Source organism: Sciurus carolinensis, chromosome 12, assembly GCF_902686445.1.
Source record: "Sciurus carolinensis chromosome 12, mSciCar1.2, whole genome shotgun sequence".
Taxonomy (NCBI): Eukaryota; Metazoa; Chordata; class Mammalia; order Rodentia; family Sciuridae; genus Sciurus; species Sciurus carolinensis.
In genome coordinates, this window is record NC_062224.1 from 105,908,731 (window position 1) to 105,932,591 (window position 23,861).

Here is a 23,861-nt window from a genome sequence, read left to right on the forward strand (position 1 = left end):
TGCCCAGGGTTCAATCCCCAGCACAAACAAAACCAAACAACTACAAGGTCACCCTCCCCGTTAGGTGCCAACATGGCACTGGCCAAGCTTCTCTTCCTGATTTTACTCCTCATAACTTCTTCCTGCTGGCGCAAACTCACACCCAATCAGTACTTGACACCCCACCCAGACCCCCAGCAACAAGGCTCACCCAATCAACCATCGCCCCGCCCCCAGCAACAAGGCTCTCCCAATCAACTCTCACCCTGTTTCATGCCCCAACCAATCAGCCTCTTCCCAGCCCTATATAAGTGTGTGCATTTTGAAAATAAAACGGAACTTCTCCAGTGATTAGCTTTGGACTGTGTCTCCGTGCGCTTCTTTCATTGGTGCTGAAACCCGGGAGGGGAAACTCCTCAAATATCGAGGACCCCCTCCATCTCCCCCGGTCAAAGCTTCTTGCCCTCGTCTGCCTTCTTGAGCACTGGCTACCCTGTAACCACCACCGGCCAATTTCTAGGTGAGTCACCCCTTGGGAGGCAGCCGCCCTTAACTTGACTATCACAGGGTGTCTGGCCGTGATCGTACGGCAGCCCCTGACGTCTGGTTATAGGGAGGAGACCGCACCCCACCTCAGCCTTCACGACCACGGTGGACTCCTAGGCGCCTCTTTCCTCCCTCAGTCGGGCGGGAGGGAAAAACAGACCCCTTCCTCTTCTCTCTTCTCTCTATTTTTCTCTCTTCTCTCCTCTCCTCTTCCACACCAACTGGCAAAAGCCTAGCGCTAGGTACTCCGTGACCTCCGGCATTTCACCCCGGCAGGGAAAATCTCGGGTGACGACCTGACTTTTCCCTTGCCACCGACTCTATCAAGTCCCGTGAATGGTTTCGCTTGTTGGGTCTTGAGGGAGTTTTGGGGACCCACAATGCCATCATCCTCTCCTATTGTCGGGGTAGGAGGGAAATCTATACTTCCACTAAAGACCCTCCCCTTACATGTACCATAGAAAATTTCCCATTCTCACATTCCTTCCTTGTCATGCCCCGGTGTCCAGTGCCACTTCTTGGTAAGGATATCCTCTCAATCCTCAAAACCACCATCTCAATACAGCCACTGTCTTCCCCCACTCCACACTTCCTAATGGCCCTCCTGACAGACGATCCCACAATTCCCTTTTGCTCTGACTGGGCCGGGCCACTAGAGGGCCATCCGCAAACCGACTTTCCTGTCCCAACCCACCTCATCAATCCTATCATATGGAACACCCAAAGCCCCTCCACAGTCGATTGCCCTCCTATTCACATTCGCCTTAAAGATCCCAACCAGTTTCCTAGTCCATCCCAGTATCCCTTATAAACCGCTGCCCTACTTGGCCTCCAGCCTATCATACATGATCTTATAACTAAAAAATACCTTCGGTCTACTCATTCTCCCTATAACACCCCCATATTAGTGGTTAAGAAACCTAATGGTACCTACCGGTTGGTACAAGACCTTCACCTCATTAATTCCTCTGTTATTCCTATCCACCCCCTGGTTCCTAACCCGTACACTCTTCTTTCCCAGATCCCGGCCACTTCTACCCATTTCTCTGTTACCGATTTAAAGGATGTCTTTTTCTCTATTCCCCTTGCACCCGAATCCCAAGACATTTTTGCATTCACCTGGACTGACCCAAAAAACAGACATTCTCAACAACTCATGTGGACTGTCCTTTCTCAGGGTTTTAGGGATAGTCCCCATATCTTTGGGCAGGTTTTGGCAACGGACCTGGAAGGCTTCCACTCAGCCTGCCCCGACTCCACCCTCCTTCAGTATGTAGATGATCTCCTCCTTTGTAGCCCTTCAGCTGAAATCTCTAACGTTGACACCGTCAACTTACTCAATCAGCTAGCCCAAAAGGGTATCAGGCCTCCCCCCAAAGGCGCAAATCTCTACACCCACGGTCACCTACCTTGGGTTCCTCATTTCGCACGGAACAAAGGCTATTACCACTGACAGGAAACACCTCATTAACTCTCTCCCCACCCCAAAAACCAAGGCTGAAATTTTATCTTTTTTAGGACTGGCAGGATACTTCAGGGCAAGGATTCCAAATTTTTCCCTCCTAGCTAGACCATTACATGATATGGCAAAGGGCCCCCAGAATAAGCCACTACTTTCAACTGCTGGACAGCCTTTTCAGATGCCCAAACAAGTGCTCCTTTGAGCCCCAGCCCTTCACTTGCCTAATTTATCCAAACCATTTATCTTGTATGTTCATGAAAAGGGAGGCCAAGGTTTGGGGGTCTTAGGACAAGAGTACGGCCCCACTTTTGCTCCAGTAGCCTATCTTTCTAAACAGCTAGATCCCACCATGAGAGGGTGGGTACCTTGCCTGTGAGCCCTAGCTGCCAGCCAGGTCCTCCAGAAGGAAGCTCATAAGCTGACCTTTGGATCCCCTCTTACCATTCTTTCACCACACCACCTGAAGGATTTGCTAACCTACAAGGGACTCCAGTCACTTCCCACCTCGAGGGTGCTTTCCTTACTTGTGTCTTTTCTCCAGAATCCAGCGGTATCCTTCAAACCTTGCCCTCCATTAAACCTGCCTCTCTGTTCCCGACCTCCCCTCCCCCGGCTGATTTCCTCATACACAGTTGTACAGAAACCTTAGAAACCTTTTTACCCTGTCCCACTTCAATCTCCGAAGGTCCTTTGCCACATCCTGACCTTATTTGGTTTACGGATGGTAGTTCATTCATGCACGAAGGCACACGGAGAGCGGGATACGCTGTCATCTCCCATTCAACAATAGAAGCCAACCCTCTCCCACCAAACACTACTAACCAACAGGCCGAACTTCTGGCAGCTATTTGAGCCTGTGAATTGGCAGCAGGGAAAGTTCTATCCCTCTACACAGATTCTAAATATGTTTTTCACACTTTGCTGTCCCATGCTGCCATATGGAAGGAAAGAGGCCTACTAACATCCAAGGGCACTTCTGTTACCCATTCCAAACTTATTTGTCACCTACTCAGGGCTGCACAGTTGCCCTCCAGGCTTGGAGTCACTCATTGCAAGGCACATCAATCTGACTCTTCTCCCATCACAGTCGGAAACTCTAGGGCTGACCAAGCGGCAGGGGCAGTCGCCCTCAAAACCCCGGACCCCTCCACTGTGCTCGTGCTCACCCACTCTGGCAATATGCACGAGGAAGACCATAAACACCTTTTTCACTTCCTTCATTCCCTGTTCCACTCTAGCCCCCAAAGCCTGACAACCTTCCTCCAATCTTTCTTCTCCCTCTCTGTGGACGACAAAGCCCTCTTACAACACATATCCTCGACATGTCGCATCTGCCAGCAAACCAACACCAACACACCTTGCGACACAAAGCTTTTCCCTCTCACCAAGCCAGCGGGCACACCCCTGCAGCAGACTGGCAAATTGATTTTACCAACATGCCCAGGGTTAAACACATAAAATATCTGCTGGTCCTAGTAGATGAAAGGAGCAGACTTGGATGTCTGACGAATAAATGGCAAGCTCCTAGTGGACGGCAAGCCAAAAAGACATAAGTGTCACGAGAGCGCTGCACCAGGGAGATAAGACACCATCTGGACCAGAATTGGAAACAAGCCAAGAAGAAGGGTGTATAAACGCACCCCTCAGACAGCTCCTCGGCTCAGCCCAGATCTCCTGACGAACCCACGTCAGCCAGGTCCGCGAGCCCCACTGATCATCCGTCCAGACCGCCAAGACTCCGCTGCTCTGATGGCTTCACGACCAGTGGAGCCTGCTGTCCTCGATCCTCAGACCATCAGCTGGAGAAAAGTTCCGAGACCAGCCGTCGTCTTCTCTCCAACTAAGATACGTCGCATTCGGGGTCATCCGAACCAACAGGTAGAGAGGACTTTGGTCTATTTGATTGAGGTGAGTTTATTTGCCATACGATTTGATTGACGTGTGATATTAGGAATATTAAGGTTTGTGTTATCCCGAGTGTATCAAATAAAGTCAACTTGTTTGGAACCAAATTCTAGTCACTCGCCTCTCCACCGCTCGCGACAGTAGACACCTTCTCTGGCTGGGTCGAGGCCTTCCCCACATCCAACAAAAGACCCTCTACAGTAGCCTCCATTCTGATGACTCAAATCATTCCTCGATTTAGAATGCCCACCTCCATCCAGTCCGACGATGGCCTGGAGTTCACCTCACAGATCACCCAGTCTCTCACTCAGGCTCTGTCCTTTCCCTGGCATTTCCATTGTCCTTATTGCCCACAAGCATCAGAGAAAGTTGAAAGAACAAACTGAACTCTCAAAGATATCCTTACAAAGCTTACCATGGAATTAAGTATGGATTGGGTAAAACTACTTCCTCTGACCCTTCTCCGTCTACGGGCTCTGCCAAAGAAACCCTCACTCCTTTCCCCCTTTGAGATTATGTACGGCCGCCCCCTTCTTCCCCCTGGCATCTCACCAAAGCCTGGCCCCTTCCCAAGAACTATGCCCTACCCCTTCTCTTCCACCTCCGAATTGAGTTATGGAAGCACCAAGACTGGCTTCTCCCTGACCCCGACCTCTCCCAGAACTCCCTCCCTCTAACACCTGGTCAGTTTGTATACTATTGTCCCCCGGGAGAGAGAGAGACCCCCTCAAACCAAAATGGGAGGGCCCAACTTCGGTGATCTTGTGTACTCCGACAGCTGCCAAGCTGCCCTCCCTAACAATCGGCTTACTCCATGGATTCATATTTCCAGGCTAAAGCCAGTCTCCAGTTTCCCGGGCCCTGAAGAAAATCACCTGGAGTCTTCGGTGACATCTTTCTGCGGATCTCAAACGAAGTACTCTTGCTCTACCTCTCCTCATAACCCCTTAAAGCTTCGTTTTTCCCACATCTCCCTTCTTGAGCCAGTTCCTGAACATGATCCATGTTAGTCCAGCCCTAACCCCTATCCTCCTACCCCTTCTCCTTTTGCCCTTCTTAATAACCTCCACATCTTTCGTGTGGAGATTTAAGGTGAGGCAAACATACACAGAAAAGAACACCAAGACCACCTCTCCGGCAGCAACAGCCAACTGTCCCCTGATGGGTTGCTCTGGTGTTATTCATATCTCATTTCCCCTGACCTCCAAGCTATTTCAACAGACTACCCACCCCTACCTTTGCTTTTTATACGATCAAACCTAAGAGTACTGCAAACGGTGGCCTGACACCTACAGAGGCTGCCCATATTGGTCTTGCAGGGTTCATGATGCCTTTTCGGGACAGCTGAACATAGGCATTTTTTCCTACGTTAGCAATGCCCACACCTACAATCTCACCATCAAGGACTCATGGGATCCTCGGTGGGCTTCAGGAGTAACTGCTTCCATTTACTGTAACAGATATTCTCGCACTCCCTGTGGATCCCTCCACAGATCTCGGGAATATGTCTCCATAGGCACCCAGGTGTCTCAGGTATCCTCTGACATCAAGCATTCAGAAAAAATCATCATGCAGGCCTTACAAAATTCCTCCTCCTCTGGTTCGTTTTACTCCTGACTTCAGATACTAAAAGACACCATTGGCCTCCTCAATTGCACCTTTCCAACTATTAGCCCTGCCGATTGTTTTCTTTGCGCTTCTCTAAACTGACCTCTGCTAGCTGTGGTTCCCCTAAACGCTACAAGCTACACATTCCTTTCTCAGGAGTCTTCCATAAAACATTTTCCTCGAGCTGGGGAGATAGCTCAGCTGGTAGAGTGTTTGCCTCGTAAGCACAAGGCCCTGAGTTTGATCCCCAGTACCAAAAAAAAAAAAACCAAAAAAACAAAAACAAAAAAAACACATTTTCCTCACATCCCCTTGTGGGAACCTGAGGACATCACCTCCCCAAACCTGCATCTACGGAACCCAAACCCAAGCTGCTCCTTCCATGCCATTAACATCACTCTTGACAATACTACTTATGCCCAACCTGGACATTTCTTTTGGTGTAACAGAAGCCTCACAAATGTCCTCTTTAAGAACTTAACCTCCCCTTGTATCCTTGTTACAATTGTTCCACAGTTAACCCTTTATAGCAGCTCGGAACTTCGGTTCCTTATGTTCCCACCCTCACGTGCTAAGCGTGCAGCTTTCCTACCCATACTGGTTGGTGTTTCATTGACCACTTCCCTTGCTGGGACGGGTCTATCAGGAGGTTCCCTTGCCCACTCCTTATGGGCCGTTGAGGATATCAACACCCGGCTGGAGAGCGCTCTCTCCTCTACTGCCTCCTCCCTCGCCTCTCTGCAAAAGCAGGTAACCTCCCTGGCCCAGGTAACTCTCCAGAATTGCTGAACTCTGGACCTCCTTACGGCTGAAAAAGGGGGAACCTGTGTATTCCTTCTAGAAGAATGTTGCTATTATATTAATGAATCCGGCCTAGTGGAACAAAATATCATCAAATTATGTAATTTGGCAGCAGACCTACAAAGATCCCCTCCCAATTCCCCATTCTCCTTGTGGTTCCAGTCTCCCCTTCTAACATGGGTATGGCCCATTCTAGGACCATTATCCATTGTTTTTCTCGCCTGTCTCTTTCTACCCTGTATCATTAAGTTCCTTCAGAACGAAGTGGGTAAAATCTCTAACCAGACTTTTAACCAGCTTCTCCTCAGGAATTATCAGCTACTGGCAACAGATGAGCCTAGCACCTCCTCTCAGGAACACCTCACTACCTGTTGAGGGAGCTGTAACCAACCTATGGACCTCCTTCCTAACGGCCCTCCATCAGGACGCCTGGCTCATTCCACCAGAGGCCGCTACAAGGGACATTCACCAACCTCACCCCCCAAGAAAACTTCCCTTTTTCTGCCTTTTTATGGGGCTTCTTGACCATGCTCCTCCCAATTCCCCCACCCTGTCCCTGACTCCGCCCCCATTCAGCAGGAAGTAGCCTGACTGAACGACACCCACTTCCAATATAAAACAAGAAAGGGAGGAATATAAGGTCAACCTCCCCCTTAGGTGCCAACATGGCGCTGGCCGAGCTTCTCTTCCTGATTTTACTCCTCATAACTTCTTCCCGCTGGCGCAAACTCGCACCCAATCGGTGATGATACCCTGCCCACACCCCTAGCAACAAGGTTCACCCAATCAACCATCGCCCCACCCCCCAGCAACAAGGCTCTCCCAATCAACTCTCACCCCATTTTATGCTCCAACCAATCAGTCTCTTCCCAGCCCTATATAAGTGTGTGCATTTTTAAAATAAAACGGAACTTCTCCAGTGATTAGCTTTGGACTGTGGCTCTGTGGTCTTCTTTCAACAACAACAAAAAAACTCAAAATGGATCAAGGACCTAGGAATTAGACCAGAGACCCTGCACCAAACAGAAGAAAAAGTAGGCCCAAATCTTTATCATGTTGGCTTAGGACCAGACTTCCTTAACAAGACTCCCAGAGTGCAAGAAATGAAAGCAAGGATCAATAAACGGAATGGATTCAACTAAAATGCTTTTCATCAGCAAAGGATACAATTAATAATGTGAAAAGAGCCTATAGAGTGGGAGAAAATCTTTTCCACATGCACTTCAGATAGAGCACTGATCTCCAAAATTTATAAAGAACTTACAATCTTTACACCAAAAATACAAAGAACCCAATCAATAAATTGGCTAAGGAACTGGGCAGACACTTCACAGAAGAATATACATAGGTGATCAACAAATATATAAAAAAGTGCTCATCACCCCTAGTAATTAGAGAAATGCAAATCAAAACCACCCTGATTTCATCTCACTACAATTAGAATGGCTATTATCAAGAACACCAGCAATAATAAGGGCTGGCATGAATGTGGGAAAAAAGGTACACTCGTACATTGCTGAAGAGTCGCAAATTAGTGCAGCCACTCTGGAAAGCAGTGTGGAGAATCCTGAGAAAACTTGAAATGAACCCACCATTTGACTCAGTTATCCCATTCCTTGGTTTATACCCATAGGACTTAAAATCAGCATATTACAATAACAGCCACATCAATATTTATAGCTGCTCAATTCACAATAGCTAGATTGTGGAACCAACTTAGATGACCTTCAAAAGATGAATGGATAAAGAAACTGTGGTATATTACACAATGGAATATTATTCAGTCATAAAGAAGAATAAAATAATGGCATTTGCAGGTAAATGGATGGAGCTGAAGAATATCATGCTAAGTGAAATAAGCCAATTCCAAAAAACCAAAGGCTGAATGAATGTTTTCTCTGATAAGTGGATGATGATACATAATGAGGGGGAGTAAGAGAAGAATGGAGGAACTTTGGATGGTGTAGGGGGTAATGAGAGGGAGGGGAAAGGGTAGGAAAGATAGAGGACTGAGACAGACATCATTACCCTATGTACAAGTATGATTACACAAATGGTGTGAATCTACATTGTGTACAACCACAGAAGTGAAAAGTTGTACCCCATTTGTGTACAATGTACACAAATGTAGTCTATAAAAATAAAAATTTTTAAAAATTACACTTAATTTGACCCTTCAAAATAAAAGTGAGGGCTTAGTGGTAGAGCACATGCCTAACATGCACATTTGTGAACTTCATTTCAATGATGATTCATTAAAAACAAGTACTGAAGTAAACTGAACTTAGAAGCAGACCTTCAACTATCACTGAATATTAACCTTTCAATTATAAAAATTATGAAACCAATTCAATAACATTAGTTTTTTTAACTATTACTAAAACTTATTTATAAAACGTGTCAACAGAGTAACTCTGGCAGGCAAATTAACATTTGTTAAGTTACAACTTACTTGCTCAAAGATGATTTTTCTTATAGAATTACATGATAAAAATGTTCACTACATCATGTACAACCAGAAGAATGAAAAGTCATACTCCATTTTTATGATGTGTCAAAATGCATTGTCATGTATAACTAAAATTAGAACAAATAAAATAAATATAAATAAATAAATTAACTGTTCAGATGCCACTGTTTTGGACAACCAAGCAGCACAGATTAAATAGAGTAAGAGGGCAAAGGAAAAAGAACAAAACTGAAGGTTGGACAATGGATCAGAAAGAAAAACATGGATGAAAAAAAAAAGACAGATGTTTACATTTTAAAATACTTGCACCAGTTAACATGGATACAAAGAGTTTCTGAAGGAGTTTACAGTCTTTGCAGTTTTCCACACAGACTAATTTTAATAATGCAGTGTTAAAACAGAGATATATTATTATGGTTTGGAGTGAGGTGTCCCCCAAAAGCTAATGTGCAAGACAATACAAGAAGGTTTAGAGGAGAAATGATTGTGTTGTGAAAGCCTTAACCCAATCAGTGTTTACTCCCAAGATGGGATGAACTGAGTGGTAACTGAAGGCAGGCAGAGTGGGCTAGAAGGGGTGGGTCAGTGGGGTATATGTTTTTTATCTGGCAAGTGGAGTCTTTCTCTCTCTACTTTCTGATTGTCATGTGAGCTACTTCTCTCCACCACACTCTTCTGCCATGATGTTGTCTCACCTCGAACCCCAAGGAATGGGCTCTGCAGTCTATGGACTAAGACCTCTGAAACCATGAGCCCTCAAATAAACTTTTTCTACTCTACAATTGTTCTGGTCAGGTTTTTAGTCACAGAAGCAAAACAAACAAACAAACAAAAAAGCTGACTAAAATATACTATAAGTATATAAAAGCATTTCTAGGGCTGGGATTGTAGCTCAGTGGCACAGCGTTTGCCTAGCATGTGTGAGGCACTGGGTTTGATCCTTAGCACCACATAAAAATAAACAAAAAAAAGGCATTCTGTCCATCTACAACACACAAAAAAATTTTTAAAGCATACCTGAATGATCTTATATTATAAAAACTGAACTCTAGAATACAAAAAAAAAAAAGAATTCAAGATTTCATAGAGATCAAACCCTAATGGTAAACTGAGTATTCTGTCAAGAAGGGTTTAATGTAGCAACACTATCAGATACCAACAGTGCCAGAATGTTTTTCCTAACTTCATTCAACAAATACTGAGTCCTGCTATATGACATGCACTCCATCTCCCTTTTTATTTTTCATTTTTATTGCCTCCCAACTCATTGGAATTTCCCTCAAGCTTAAGGATCCTGTGGATCCATACTTCCAGACTTAACATATTTGCCCTCAATTTTGGTGTCTGCAGGTTTACAATAAGCTGACGGAACTGTAATATGTTTCATCAGTAGTGTTCCCATATATAACATGGTGATGTTGCCTTTCAAATTCCTAACTTAAGCAATATTAAATGAATTGTTTATCAATTTTATAAGATCAAACATTTGCATCTCATAATAAAAGAGATACTTGTGTACATTCAGATTCCAAAAAAGAGTAGGCAGTGGGAATAAATGTAGTAAACTAAGAAATCCTTAGAAATAATTAATATTTACTGGATAAGAAGTCCATAAGCTTTGGCTCTCCACAATTACAGAATAATTCTCTTTTTCTGGTAATTACAGACCAATAGTACTACTGCATCTCTCTTTTCACCTAGTAACATAATCAGTGAGGGGCTGAAAGAATGACAGAAACACAATCCCACAAAAGTCTTTCAAATGGTCACAACCCAGACTAATGCCACTGAGGAAAACAATTTCAGTATACTTCGTAAAGAGTAAAGATAATACTTAGAACTTAAAAAATCCATTCCAGATGCAAGAACACTGTGCATTTAAAAATCAACTGAAAATCATTTAAGTAGCTAATATATAAGCTTCCATTTTGTTCTCCCTATCTCCTGCTTCAATTGGACAGGTAGGAACTGGTTTGTCCTTAAAGAAAGTCATCAGCCAAGGCAAAATATAATCTCACAAAATCTTATAAGTACATACGTGGCGCTGAAGCTCAATGTTTCCATTGTTAATTTCATTGTCTGTCTTCAAAAGCCATTGTTGAATCATGTTAAATATGTGTGCTTGGAATAGCCTGAAGGAAAAATCAGGCAAAATAAAGTGACTTACTTAGAGAATACAAGTAACTATCAGTTAAGAGTAAGGGTTTTATTTGATTGAGCATAGTAAACTTAGGTACTGACCACTGAGTACTCAGGCAAAGGTGAATCAAAGCCTTAAATTATCTGATATGATGGTTTATTCACTGACTTTGCTTTCCTAATGCCCTAATAGGGAGGAATTGGCATGATACACTTTATTAGGCAACTTTTAATTGCTGGAACCAAAATACCTGACAAGAATAATCTAAAGGAAGAAAAGTTTATTAGGGATCACAATTTCAGAGGTCTCAATTCATGGTTGGCCGACTCCATCCCTAGAGACCTGAGGTGAGGCAAAACATGTGGTGGAGGAAAGCTGCTCAGTTGTGGTGGGGAGGGAGGGAGAGAGCAAGGAGTCGGGAAGGGGAGAGAGAGAAGACAGACAGACAGACGGACCAGGGGTAAAAATATAATCTACAACAGCATGCACCCACTGACCTACTTCCTCCAGTCATGCCTACCTGCCTACAGTTACCACCCGGTAATACATTCAAATTATTAATCCACAAATGGATTGATTGATTAGGTCACAACTCTCATAATCCAATCATTTTACTTCTTTTAGAAATATACATATATATATATTTTTTTTTTTAGTTGTAGGTGGACACACTACCTTTATTTTATTTGTATGTACAGGTGCTGAGGATGGAACCCAGGGCCTCGTGCGTGCTAGGCAAGCACTCCACCACTGAGCCACAACCCAGCCCCCAATCGTTTCACTTCTAAACACTCTTGCATTGCCTAATACATGAGCTTTTCAGGGGAAAACCCATATCCAAACCATAACAGACCATGTAGATCTTACCTCCAATATCAGCTCTCTACTGTAAAAATTTACACCTGTACATTCACTCCCTTGGCCACCAGAGCCTTCTCGCACAAAGAGAATGAATTTTAAAGTTGACTTCCAGCATGTCAGTGGGAAGAGGAAGGCTGGTCCCCATCAGTGAAATTGCTGAAAATTAATATTCTTTAACAAACCATTTAAAGCCTCTGGAAATGGTGAGAAAGAGAAAGGAACAGAAAGAAAAAAAAAAAAAAAACACATTCAAAGAAATAATGACTGAAACCTTCCTGTATTGAGAAAGAATAACTAACACATCTGAACCTTTGCAATATCCAAGTAGGATAAACACGAAGAGATCCACAGATACATCAGAGAAAAAATGCTAGAAGTCATTGGTATAGACAATGAGTAAGGCCATAAAGAACACATCAATTAATCTAAAGACCAGAGTAATACAAAGTATATATTCACAGCACAATGAAATAAAATTACAAGTCAAAATAGGGTAAAAGTAGGAAACCACAAAAATATGTGAAAATTAAATGACACGGTCCTAAACAACAAATTAGTCAATGAATTAATCATGAGAGAAATCATAAAACACTTTGAGATCAATGAAAATGAAGGTACACTAAACCAAAATTTATAGACTGCAACCAAAGCAGTCCTTAGAGGGAAATTTACAGCTGTAAATTCTGATGGTAAGACACAAGAAAGGTCTAGAATCAATAATGTAACAGTTCATTGTAAAACTATGGAAAAGATTCAGTAAAATAAATCTAAAGAAAACAAAAGGAAGGAAATCATAATGGCTAGAGTGAAAATTAATACTATAAAAAACAGAAGAATACTAGAGAAAATCAATGAAATCAAAAGATAAGTCTTTGGCAAGATTAATAAACATATAGCTAGATTTACCAAGAAAAATAGAAGGCTCAAATTACTAGAATCAGAAATGAGAGAGGGGACACTAGCACTGATCTTTCAGAAATAAGAGGATCATGAGGGAACACTGATATGGTTTGGATATGGTTGGAGTGTGTCCACCTAAGGTTTCACGTGTCAGAAGTATGTTCTCCAATGTGGTAATGTTAAGAGGCAGTGGAACCTTGAATGGATGGTTACCAGTAGGAGACAATAGGTCAATGGGGTGCCAGAAGGAATTAATGGATTTCCTACGGGACCCTAGTTAGTTTCTGCAAGAGTGAGTAGATAGAAAAAAGTGATCCAGACCCCTCTGGCATCCTGTCTTGCCATGTGACCTCTCCCTCTTGCATACACTACCAACATGATGTCATGTGTCATGACCCCTCGCCTAAGTAAGCATTTGAATGTTTAGACTTTCAGCCTCCTAAACTGTGAGCTAAATAAACTTCTTTTCTTTATAAGCCACCAACCTCCATACTTTGTAACAGAAAATGAACTAATCTACAGGGTAACAGCTGAATTATATAAAGCATCCTTTTTTTTTTTTTGTGGTGCTGGGGATTGAACCCAGGGCCTTGTGCTTGCAAGGCAAGCACTCTACCAACTGAGCTATCTCCCCAGCCCCCATAAAGTATCCTTTTGAGATGATAAAAACGTTCTAAAATTGACTGCAGTTGCCCAAATCTATGAATGTACTGAAAACCACTGAATTATACATTTTAAAAGGGTGAAATGTATGGCATGTGAACTACATTTGAATAAAGGTTTTGAAAACATTCTCTCAAAAGGAAAGAAAACTCATGGGAACTTACGGGCCAGAATCCACATCCAAATACTGTGGAACAGTGCCAATAATGTTTGCCAATGAATCCAATCGAGATTTCACTTCATCAATTTTTTTATTAACTCCCTCCCATTCTTCAAGAAACAAATCAAAAGACTCCATGTTTTCCAACTTGAAACAACAGAAGTCAAGAGAACCAGTCAAATTTGGAAGCATTTTAGAGGTGCCTAGAAAAGTAAGAAAAGCACTGACTGTTAGAAGTATTTGCAAGACAAGCTGCTTTAGTACTAAATTATAAAATCCAACTGGACAAGGGCATCTTTTTTCATCTTTTAATATCTTAAAATTTGCCTAGCAGAGAACCTTGAAAAGATTAGTTCCTAAATGAACATTTTGTGAGTTACCACTGTGAAAATTAGAACTTATGACTAATGAATGATTAATAAATTCTTCTAAGAGTTATATTCTAAGTTTCTTATTTTCTTAGTAGAGAATCAAATGCATTAAACTATCAACAATACTATTCCCTAAAAGGTATTAACTTAATAACTTATTCTGTTAAGATTATAATGATGATAAATAACTTCTTCAGGATTAAGGGACATTTAATAACAGAAATGAGAATACATATGATTCTTAAGTCTTTTTTTTTAGGTCACTGATTAGGTTTTCATGAAGCTTATAGATTTTAATCTGAACGAAGAAGGATCCAATAGACTAATTCACTGTGAGATCACAGAAACATATGCTGTCTTATTTTCAAAATGAAAAATAAAGGTGCTCCTTTCTCTGAGTTATGTAATAATTTAAAAGTCAAATTTTTCTAGTTCTTGATGGAAATATTATCATTGCTTTCATCAGTACACTTAGATCTTTTATGAGTATTTAAAATGAGCTGTTAATTACACCATCAATCATCATTTTTACTTCCTCATATATTTTAAACCATTTGCTACTTCATTTTTCTTTGCCCACTACATACTCTCATGGGTAAATAATACCATTTTATCTAAAAGTATATCATTGCTGATACAGAATATTATAAATGTGTTTTCCCAAGTAGAGTATTTTTTATTTTGGTTGTAGACAGACATAATATCTTTATTTTATTTATTTGTATGTGGTGCTGAGGATCAAACCCAGTGCCTCATACATGCAAGGCAAGCACTCCACCGCTGAGCCACAGCCCCAGTCCCAAGCAGAGTAGTTTTAAATTGACCATCCATTGCCAGTCAATGGATCAGGGTTGCTTGGAACTCTTTACTGGGAAGTTTTTGTTTGTTAGTTATTTTGTTTCATTTTGTTTTGGTGCTGGGGATCAAACCCAGGGGCACATAACCACCAAGCCACATCCACCCTTTTTACTTTTTATTTTGAGACAGGGTCTCACTAAATTGCTAAGGCTGTTTTTGAACATGTGATCCTCCTACCTCAGCCTCCTGAGTTGCCGTGATTAAAGGTGTGCATCCCCATGCCCGGCCTGGGAAGGGTTCTTAAAGAACACAAGACATAGTGAAACCCTGATGGATTTTTAATATCTTTCATGGGTTTAGGAAGATGAATTTTTAACATCTCCCATGGTACGCTGGGATATTAGTTCACTCTACTGAGGTGGGCGTTGGGGTGTAGATAAAATTGAAGTTCAGAATCTAAGGAATAGAGGCTTTCACTTTGACCCCTGAATCCCTGAAATCTCACTGCAACTTAAGGATGAGGGTAGAACAGAAATACATCAGTCCTCACAAAGCCTAAAGTCAGCCTAAGTCCCTGCTAAAATTAAGGTAATCTTTCCCTATCTTAAATGACCTGCTGTGGAACATAGCATCACTCAGAGTCTTAAATTTTCTATAGAACTTTTCATTCATAATGTCCAACATTCAATAAGAAAAGGGCATACAAAAAGAATTGACTGGTGGAAGAAGAAACAGAAAATCAAAATAGACTTACAAGAAGGAAAGATTGGATTAATACTCAAAAAAATCACACAATGAAAAGCCTAGGAGCCAAGTGCAGTGGCACATGCCTATAATCCTGTGTGAGGCTGAGTCAGAAGGATGGAGGTTTAAGGCCAACCTCAGCAACTTAGTTAGCCGGTCTCAAAACAAAAAAAATAAAAGAGCTGGGAATGTAGCTCAGTGGTAAAGCAAGCCTGGGTTCCGTTCCCAGTACCCCATCACACACACACACACACACACACACACACACACACACACACACACACAGAGAAGCCTAGAAACAGATGGGATATTATTTGAATTTTAGCTAACATTTAAAGAAGAATTAACACCATTCCTTCAAAAACTCTTCCAAAAATAAAAAAGATGGGAGAACACCTGCCAATATTCTGAGACAAATACAGCAATACCCTGATATAAAAACCAAAGATATCATGAGAAAACTATTGACCATTATCCCTTATAAAATTTACACAGAATTCTTTTTTTTTTTTTTTTTTTTTGTGGTGCTGGGGATTGAACCCAGGGTCTTGTGCTTAGGAGGCAAGCACTCTACCAACTGAGCCATCTCCCCAGCCCCCAGAATTCTTAACAAAATACTAGGAAACTAAATCCAGTCACATATAAAAGTATTATACACGTGACCAACTTGGATTTATCCCAGAAATGTAACAAATTGGTTTAACAAATTAAAACCAACCAATGTAATATACCATAAAATAATAAAGAGCCAAAATCACATGATCATCTCAATAGACACATATGACAAAAACTAACGACATTAGAACTATTCAAAACACCAGTGTTAGAATGGAACTTTCTATATTCTCTCCTCCTCGCACAAAGTCATCACTTCCTACACCACTTCTATTCACTCCCTGTCCACCATTTGAAATTGTAAACCTTTTTGCAAACTTATTGTTTTTACTGAAAGCAATATCTGATTACACAATTTCTGTTTATTATGACAATTAACATTGTAGATGTCATAGCAGGAACTATTTGGTTTAATGCCATATTTTGTTTGCATTGGTTATTGTTATTATTTGTCTCCCCCTAAATGGTGAGGGACTGGAAAACTTCAGGGACACTACAAGTACACCTCAGATCCATACTATCACATGGGAAAACACACAAACATGAAAAAGCAAGGAAACAAATCGCTGCAAACAAACCAAAATACTTAAATAATAATCCACTGACACCACAGTGGAGGAAATGTCAGAGAAAAAGTTTAGAATGTTCACAGATAAGCTGATCTGTGAGGTAAAGGATGACATAAGGAGCGAAATCAGAGAGAAAATACAGGAAGTGAAAGGTCACTTCAATAGAGATAGAGATTCTGAAAAAAATCAAGCAGAAATCCTCGAAATGAAGGAACAAATAAACCAAATTAAAAATTCAATGGAAAGGGCTGGGGATATAACTCAGTTGGTAGAGTACTTGCCTCACATATACAAGAGGTCCTGGGTTCAATCCCCAGCACCACAAAACAAATTTAAAAATTAAAAAAAAAAAAATATCAATGGAAAGCATCACCTGCAGTCAAGACTACTTAAAAGATAGAATTTCAGGCAATGAAGACAAAATATAAAATCTTGAAAATAAAGGTGACCATATGTTAAGAGATCATGAACTGAACTTCCAAGAAAAATAGGACAAAATGAAAAGACCAAATATAAGATTTATCAGGACAGATTAAGGTTCAAATATACAAACCAAAGGAATGCACAATCTTTTCTTTTTTGTACCATCTTTTCAATGAAATAATATCTGAAAATTTCCCAAACCTTAAGAATGGAATAGAAAATCAAATACAGGAGGCATACAGGACCCCAAATATACAAAATTACAACAGACCCACACCAATGCACATTATTATGAAAATGCCTAACATACAGAATAAAGACAGAATTGTAAAGGCTGTCAGAGAAAAACAATAGGTAACATTCAGAAGGAAACAAATCCAGATCTCAGCTGATCTCTCATCCCAGACCCTTAAAACCAGGTGGTCTTAAAATGATATATACCAAACTCTGAAATAAAATGTATACCAGCCAAGAATACTATATCCAGCAAAATGGAGCTTCAGAATTGATGATGAAATAAAAACTTTCCAAGATAAACAAAAGTTAAAAGAATTCACAACAAATTTCTAGAGACCTATGATCTACCCAAATTGAATCAGGAAGACAGAGAAAATTTAAATACATAAAATTCAAGCAATGAAATTGAAGATACCATCAAAAGCCTGCCAACAATAAAGCCCAGCACCAGATGGATTTCCAGCCAAGTTCTACCAGACCTTCAAAGAAGAACTTACACCAACCCTCCTCAAATTATTCTATGCAATAAAAAAAGAGGGAGCCCTTCCAGACTCATTCTATGAGGCTCGCATTGCCCGAATACCAAAACCAGGCAAAGACAAATCAAGGAAAGAAAACATCAGACCAATATCTCTGATGAAATAGTTGCAAAAATTCTTAGTAAAATACTGGCAAACTACATACAAAAACATACTAAAAAGATAGTGTACCATGATCAAGTGGGGTTCAACCCAGAGAGGCAAGTTTAGTTCAACACATGGAAATCAATAAATGTAATTTGCCATAACAATAGATTTAAAGATAAGAATCATGTAATTGTCTCAATAGATGCAGAAAAAAGCATTTTATAAAATTCAGTATCCACTCATGTTAAAAATACTAGAAAAACTAGAGGTAGCAGGTACATACCTCAACATTATAAAACCTATATATGCTAAACCCAAAGCCAAAGGTCATTCTAAATGGAGAGAAACTGAAAGTCTTCCCTCTTCCCTAACGAGTGATGCCCTCTTTCACCACTTCCATTCTACATAGTACTGAAAACCCTAGCCAGAGCAATTAGACAAAAGAAAAAAATTGAAGTAATATGAATAGGAAAAGAACTCAAACTATCCCTATTTGCTGACAACATGATTCTATATTTAGAAGACCAAAAACGTCCATCAGAAAGTTTCCAGAACTCATAAATGAATTCATCAAAGCAGTAGGATATAAAACTAACACCCATGAGTTCCTATACATCAATGATGAATCAACTCAAAGAGAAATTAGGAAAACTACCCCATTCACAGAAGCCTCAAAAAAATAAAATACTTGGGGATCAATCTAACAAAAGAGGTAAAAGACCTTTACAATAAAAATTACAAAACACTAAAGAAAGAAATTAAAGACAACCTTAGAAGATAGATAGATCTCCTACAGTTTTGGATATACAGAATTAATATTGTCAAAATGGTCACACTACCAAAAGCACTATACAGATTTAATGCAATTCCTATTAAAATTCCAATGACATTCTTCATAGGAATAAAAAAGCAGTCATGAAATTCATTTAGAAAAATAAGAGGCCCAGAAGAGCCAAAGCAATCCTTAGCGAGAAAAGTGAAGCAGGAGGCATCACAATGCCAGACCTTAAGTTATGCTACAGACCTGTAGTACAAAACAGCACCAAAACAGACATGAAGCCCCATGGAGAGAATAGACGACACAGAGACAAACCCATAAATCCAGTTATCTCATGCTAGACAAAGGAGCCATAAACATACATTGGAGAAATTCAATAAATGGTGCTGGGAAAACTGGAAATCCATATGTAGCAGAATGAAATTGAACTCTTATCTCTCACCCTGCACAAAACTCAAAGTGGATCGAAGACTAGACATTAGACAGAGACCCTGTGTCTACTTGTAGAATATATAGCCCCAAATCTCCATTATGTCAGCTTAGGAACCAAGTTCCTCAACTAGACTCCTAAAGTGTAAGAAGTAAAATCAAGAATCAATAAATGGAATGTATCCAAACTAAAAAGGTTCTTTGCAACCAAGGAAACAATCAAGAGTGTGAAGAGAAAGCCTGCAGAATGGGAGAAAATCTTTACCACTTGCACCTCAGATAGACATTAATCTCCAGGATATACAAAGAACTAAAAAAATTTAACACCAAAACACAAATAACCCAATCAATAAATGGGCAAAGGAACTGAACAAACACTTCACAGAAGAGAAATATGAATGGTCAAAAAATAAATGAAAAAAATGTTCAACATCTCTAGCAATTAGAAAAATGCAAATTAAAACTACACTGAGATTCCATCTCACTCTAGTCAGAATGGCAATTATCAAGAATACAAGTAACAATAAAGGTTGGCGAGGATGTGGAGAACAAGGTACACTCATACACTGCTGGTGGGACTGCAAATTGGTGCAACCACTATGGAAAGCAGTATGGAGATTCCTTAGGAAACTTGGAATGGAACCACCATTTCACCCAGTTATCCCACTCCTCAGTATAGGCCTGAAGAACTTAAAATCAGCATACTACAGTGATGCAGCCACATCAATGTTCATAGCAACTCAATTCACAATGGCCAAGCTATGGAACCTGGGTGGCCTTCGACAGATGAAAGGATAAAGAAAATAAGGCATATATACACAGTGGGATATTACTCAGCCATAAAGAAGAATGAAATTAGGGCATTTTCCAGTAAATGGATGGAACTGGAGACTATCATGCTAAGTGAAATAAGCCAGTCCCAAAAAAACCAAAGGCTAAATGTTCTCTCTGATATGTGATATAATAAGGGTGGGAGAGGGAAGAAGAGAAGTTCATTGAATTAGACAAAGGGGAAAGAAGGGAAGAGAGAAGGGATGGTAACAGGAAAGACAGTAGAATGAATTGGACATAACTCTCCTTTGCTCATATATGAATACACGACCAGTGTAACTCCACATTTTGTACACACACAAGAATGGGATCCTAGTCAGAATAAGTTATACTCCATGTATGTATACTATGTCAAAATACACTCTACTGTCATGTGTATCTAAAACGAACACATTTTTAAAAGTGCATGGAGGGTTGGGGTTGCAGTTCAATGGTAGAATGCTCACCTAGCATGCATGAGGCCATGAGTTGGATCCTCAGCACCACATAAAAATAAAATAAAGATATTGCATCCACCTACAACTAAACAACAACAAAAAAGTGCATGGAGACCTGAGGCTTGCCCCTGGACCTCCTGAAGGTATCACTAAGTTACCAGTATGGCCTGGAACTTGGAATCTTCCTGTCTCAGTCTCCCAAGTCATTTACCTCCTTTTTAGGGCTGAAAAATATTTCATTGTCTGTGTCTACCACATTTTGTTCATTCTTTCATTCGTGGACACTTGGGTTGCTTTAACTTTTGGTTAATTGTGAATAATGCTGCTATTGATCATAGGTGTACAAATGTATGTTCAAGTCCCTGTTTTCAGTTCTTTTATAAATAAATCCAGAAGTAGAATAGCTGAGCCATATAGTGAGTATGCTTAATTTGTTGACGAACTGCCATACTGTTTCCATAGCAGGTGCTCCATTTTATACTATCACCAACAGTGCACAAGGGTTCTACTTTCTCTACATAAAATAAATAAATAAATAAGGACAAAATTCTTTCCCATTCCTATGTCCTTCAGTGTTTCGCATATGTTTTTTCCCAATCATTTTAGGTCTTAAATTTAAGTTTTTAATTCATTTTGAGTTTATTTTTTAATATAGTGAGAGATAAGGGTCTAGTTTCATTCTTTTTCATATGGATATCCAATTTTCCCAGCACCATTTACTAAGAAGACTGTCCTTCTTCCAATGCATGTTCTTAGAGAACTTATCAAAGGTCAGTTGCTTGTAGATACATGGTATACTTCTAGACTGTATTCTGTTCCATTTATTGATGTGCTTTTTTATGCCTATAGCATGCTGTTTAAAATTACTACAGCTTTGTTATGTATTTTGAAATTAGGTACTATGATGCCTCATGCTTTGTTCTTTTTGCTCAAGACTGCCTTCCCTATTTGTGTTTTCTGTGGTTTCATACAAATTTTGGGATTTTTTTAGTTCCATAAATAATCTCATTTGTATTTTGATCATTTTGAGTAGTAGGGACATTTTAAGAATACTGAATCTTCCAATCCATGAACAGAGGGTGTCTTTCCATTTCTTTGTATTCTTTTTAATTTCTTTCAACATTTCATAGTTTTCATTGTAGAGATCTTTTACCTCTTTGATTTAAAATTTATTACTAGGATTTGGTTTGTTTTTGTTTTGTTTTATTTTGTTTTGTTTTGCAAATACTGGAAATGGAACTGCTTTATTGGTTTCTTTTTCAAATAATTCACTATCAATGTATAGCAATGGCTACTGACTTCTGTATGTTGATTTTGTGTTCTGTAACTGCTGAATTTTTTGGCAGTCTTTAAAGTTTTCTATATATAAGATTGTGTCATCTGCATATAGTTTCAGTTTGACTTCCTCCTTTGCAATTTAAATGCCTCATTTCTTTCTCTAATCTAGTTGCTCTGGATAGGACTTCTTCCAGTACTGTGTAGAATAAGTGGTAAAAGTGGATATCATCGTCCTGTTACAGATCTTAGAAAGACTTCAACTTTTCCCCATCCAGTATGTGATGTTAGCTGTTGGCTTGTTGCATATGACCTTTATTATGTGGAGAAAGGTTCCTTCTTACCTAATTTGTTCAGAGTTTTATCATGAAGGGATGCTGAATTTTATTAAATGCCTTTGTGCATCTATTGAGAAGATCACAAGGTTTTTGCCTTTCTGTTGATGTGGTATTATCACGCTTATTGATTTGTTATACAGAGTGGCCTTGAACTTCTGGGTTCAAGCAATATTCCTACCTCAGTTTCCAAGTACCTGAGACTACAAGCATTTGTTACTGAGCATTGCTTGATAATCTTTTTAATATGTTGTTGGATTTGATTTGCTAGTATTTTGGCAAGGATTTCTACATCTATGTTCATCAAGGATATGGGCCTAACACTTTCTTTAATTGCTGCCTTGTCTGCTTTTGGTATCGGGGTAACACTGGCCTTCCAGAATGAGTTTGGAGGAATTCCCCCTCTTCAATTTTTTGGAATAATTTAATAAGAAGTGGTATTGGTTCTCCTTTAAGTATTTTTTAGAACTCTTCAGCAAAGTCATCAGGCACCAGGTGGATCCAAAAGCTCCACTGGTAGGCACAGGGGATAGGGACCATTAGAATCTTCCCAATGTTAGGTTTTACCAGCCTGGCACTGAGTTCCAAGACATGGTCCTATGCTCACTTTCCTGCCCTACTCTCCCTAGTCTTACTTCTTGCTATCTGCTTGAGGTTGGTGGAGAGATGGCTGAGGCAAGTCCCTGGCTGCCCAGGCTGACACTAAGCTAGGTGTCAAACACCTGATTCTCTCAACCACAGAGACATATATACAGTCTCAAGAGTACACACTAATGCCTTTACGCCATGTACAAACAGAGAAACAACATGTATCCCATTTGTTTACAATAATAAAAAAAAATACCAAAAAAAAAGAGTACACACTAGGCCTGAATGCAGTTGGCAGTGATGCAGACTGAAACATGAGTCCATCATACTAGGGCACATGTCTCTGATGCACTGGCCTAGGCATTGGGACCTTTGGCTCTTTTGTGCTGGGTCTCATGGCAGCAGACTCTACTCTGAGCTCTAAGGCAGTTCTTGCTTATTTTCCTGCCATAGCTCCCTGCAGATCAAGTCTCACTTCAAGCTGTCTACTCAAGGTTGGGGGAGAGGTGGTGGCAGCATTCCCATGGCTACCACACTATGAAGGATTTAGAAGCTCAGTCTGCAAGTACTGGTCCAAGGACAGGGGCTATAGGATCCTGTCTGGCATTTGATTTCATCATGGTGGGCCTGGTACTACGTTTTAAGTCTAAGGTGTGGACTTAATTCTCTCTCCCTCCCCAAGTGAAAGGATCTTTTCTCATATTGCTCTGCATGGAACTAGGGGAGGTGCAATGCATGCAATTCTCTACTGCCTCTTCAATATGTCTTCTACTATTACACTAAAATCAGGCACAGCTTATCGAGGACATAGCTCAGAAGTACCAGCAGAAAAAAAGTATACCACCATATAGTAACCACAGGAAAACCAGAGTGGCTATGATATCAGAAAAAAATATACTTTAAAATAAAAATGTTACTAGACCTGGAGATTGTATGATGAATGGATAACAGAAGACATCAGGAAGGAAATTAAAAAATTCTTAGAGGTAAATGAGAACAAAGAAACATCATATCAAAATCTCTGGAACACTATGAAAGCAGTACTTAGAGGAAAATTTATTTCATGGAGTGCATTCAATAAAAGAAGAAAAAATCAACAAATAAACGACCTAGCACTACAGTTCAAAGCCCTAGAAAAAGAGGAACAGAGTAACACCAAAAGTAATAGAAGACAGGAAATAGTTAAAATCAGAGCTGAAATCAACAAAACTGAAAGAAAAGAAACAATGAAAAAAATTGACAAAATAAATAGTTGGTTCTTTGAAAAAATAAACAAAATTGATAAACCCTTAGCCACACTCACAAAGAGA

General features: G+C 40.2%; 1 protein-coding gene across 1 annotated transcript in view; it reads right to left on the bottom strand.

The window, feature by feature from the left end:
• The window catches only part of Axdnd1 (axonemal dynein light chain domain containing 1), a 119,991-nt gene that overhangs the window by 48,076 nt on the left and 48,054 nt on the right, over positions 1 to 23,861 (bottom strand). The window contains exons 16-17 of the mRNA XM_047519990.1: positions 13,500 to 13,698; positions 10,810 to 10,903 (exon numbers count right to left, since the gene is read on the bottom strand). Coding sequence (XP_047375946.1) covers positions 10,810 to 10,903; positions 13,500 to 13,698 — 293 coding nt within the window. The remainder of the gene's footprint in view (positions 1 to 10,809; positions 10,904 to 13,499; positions 13,699 to 23,861) is intronic.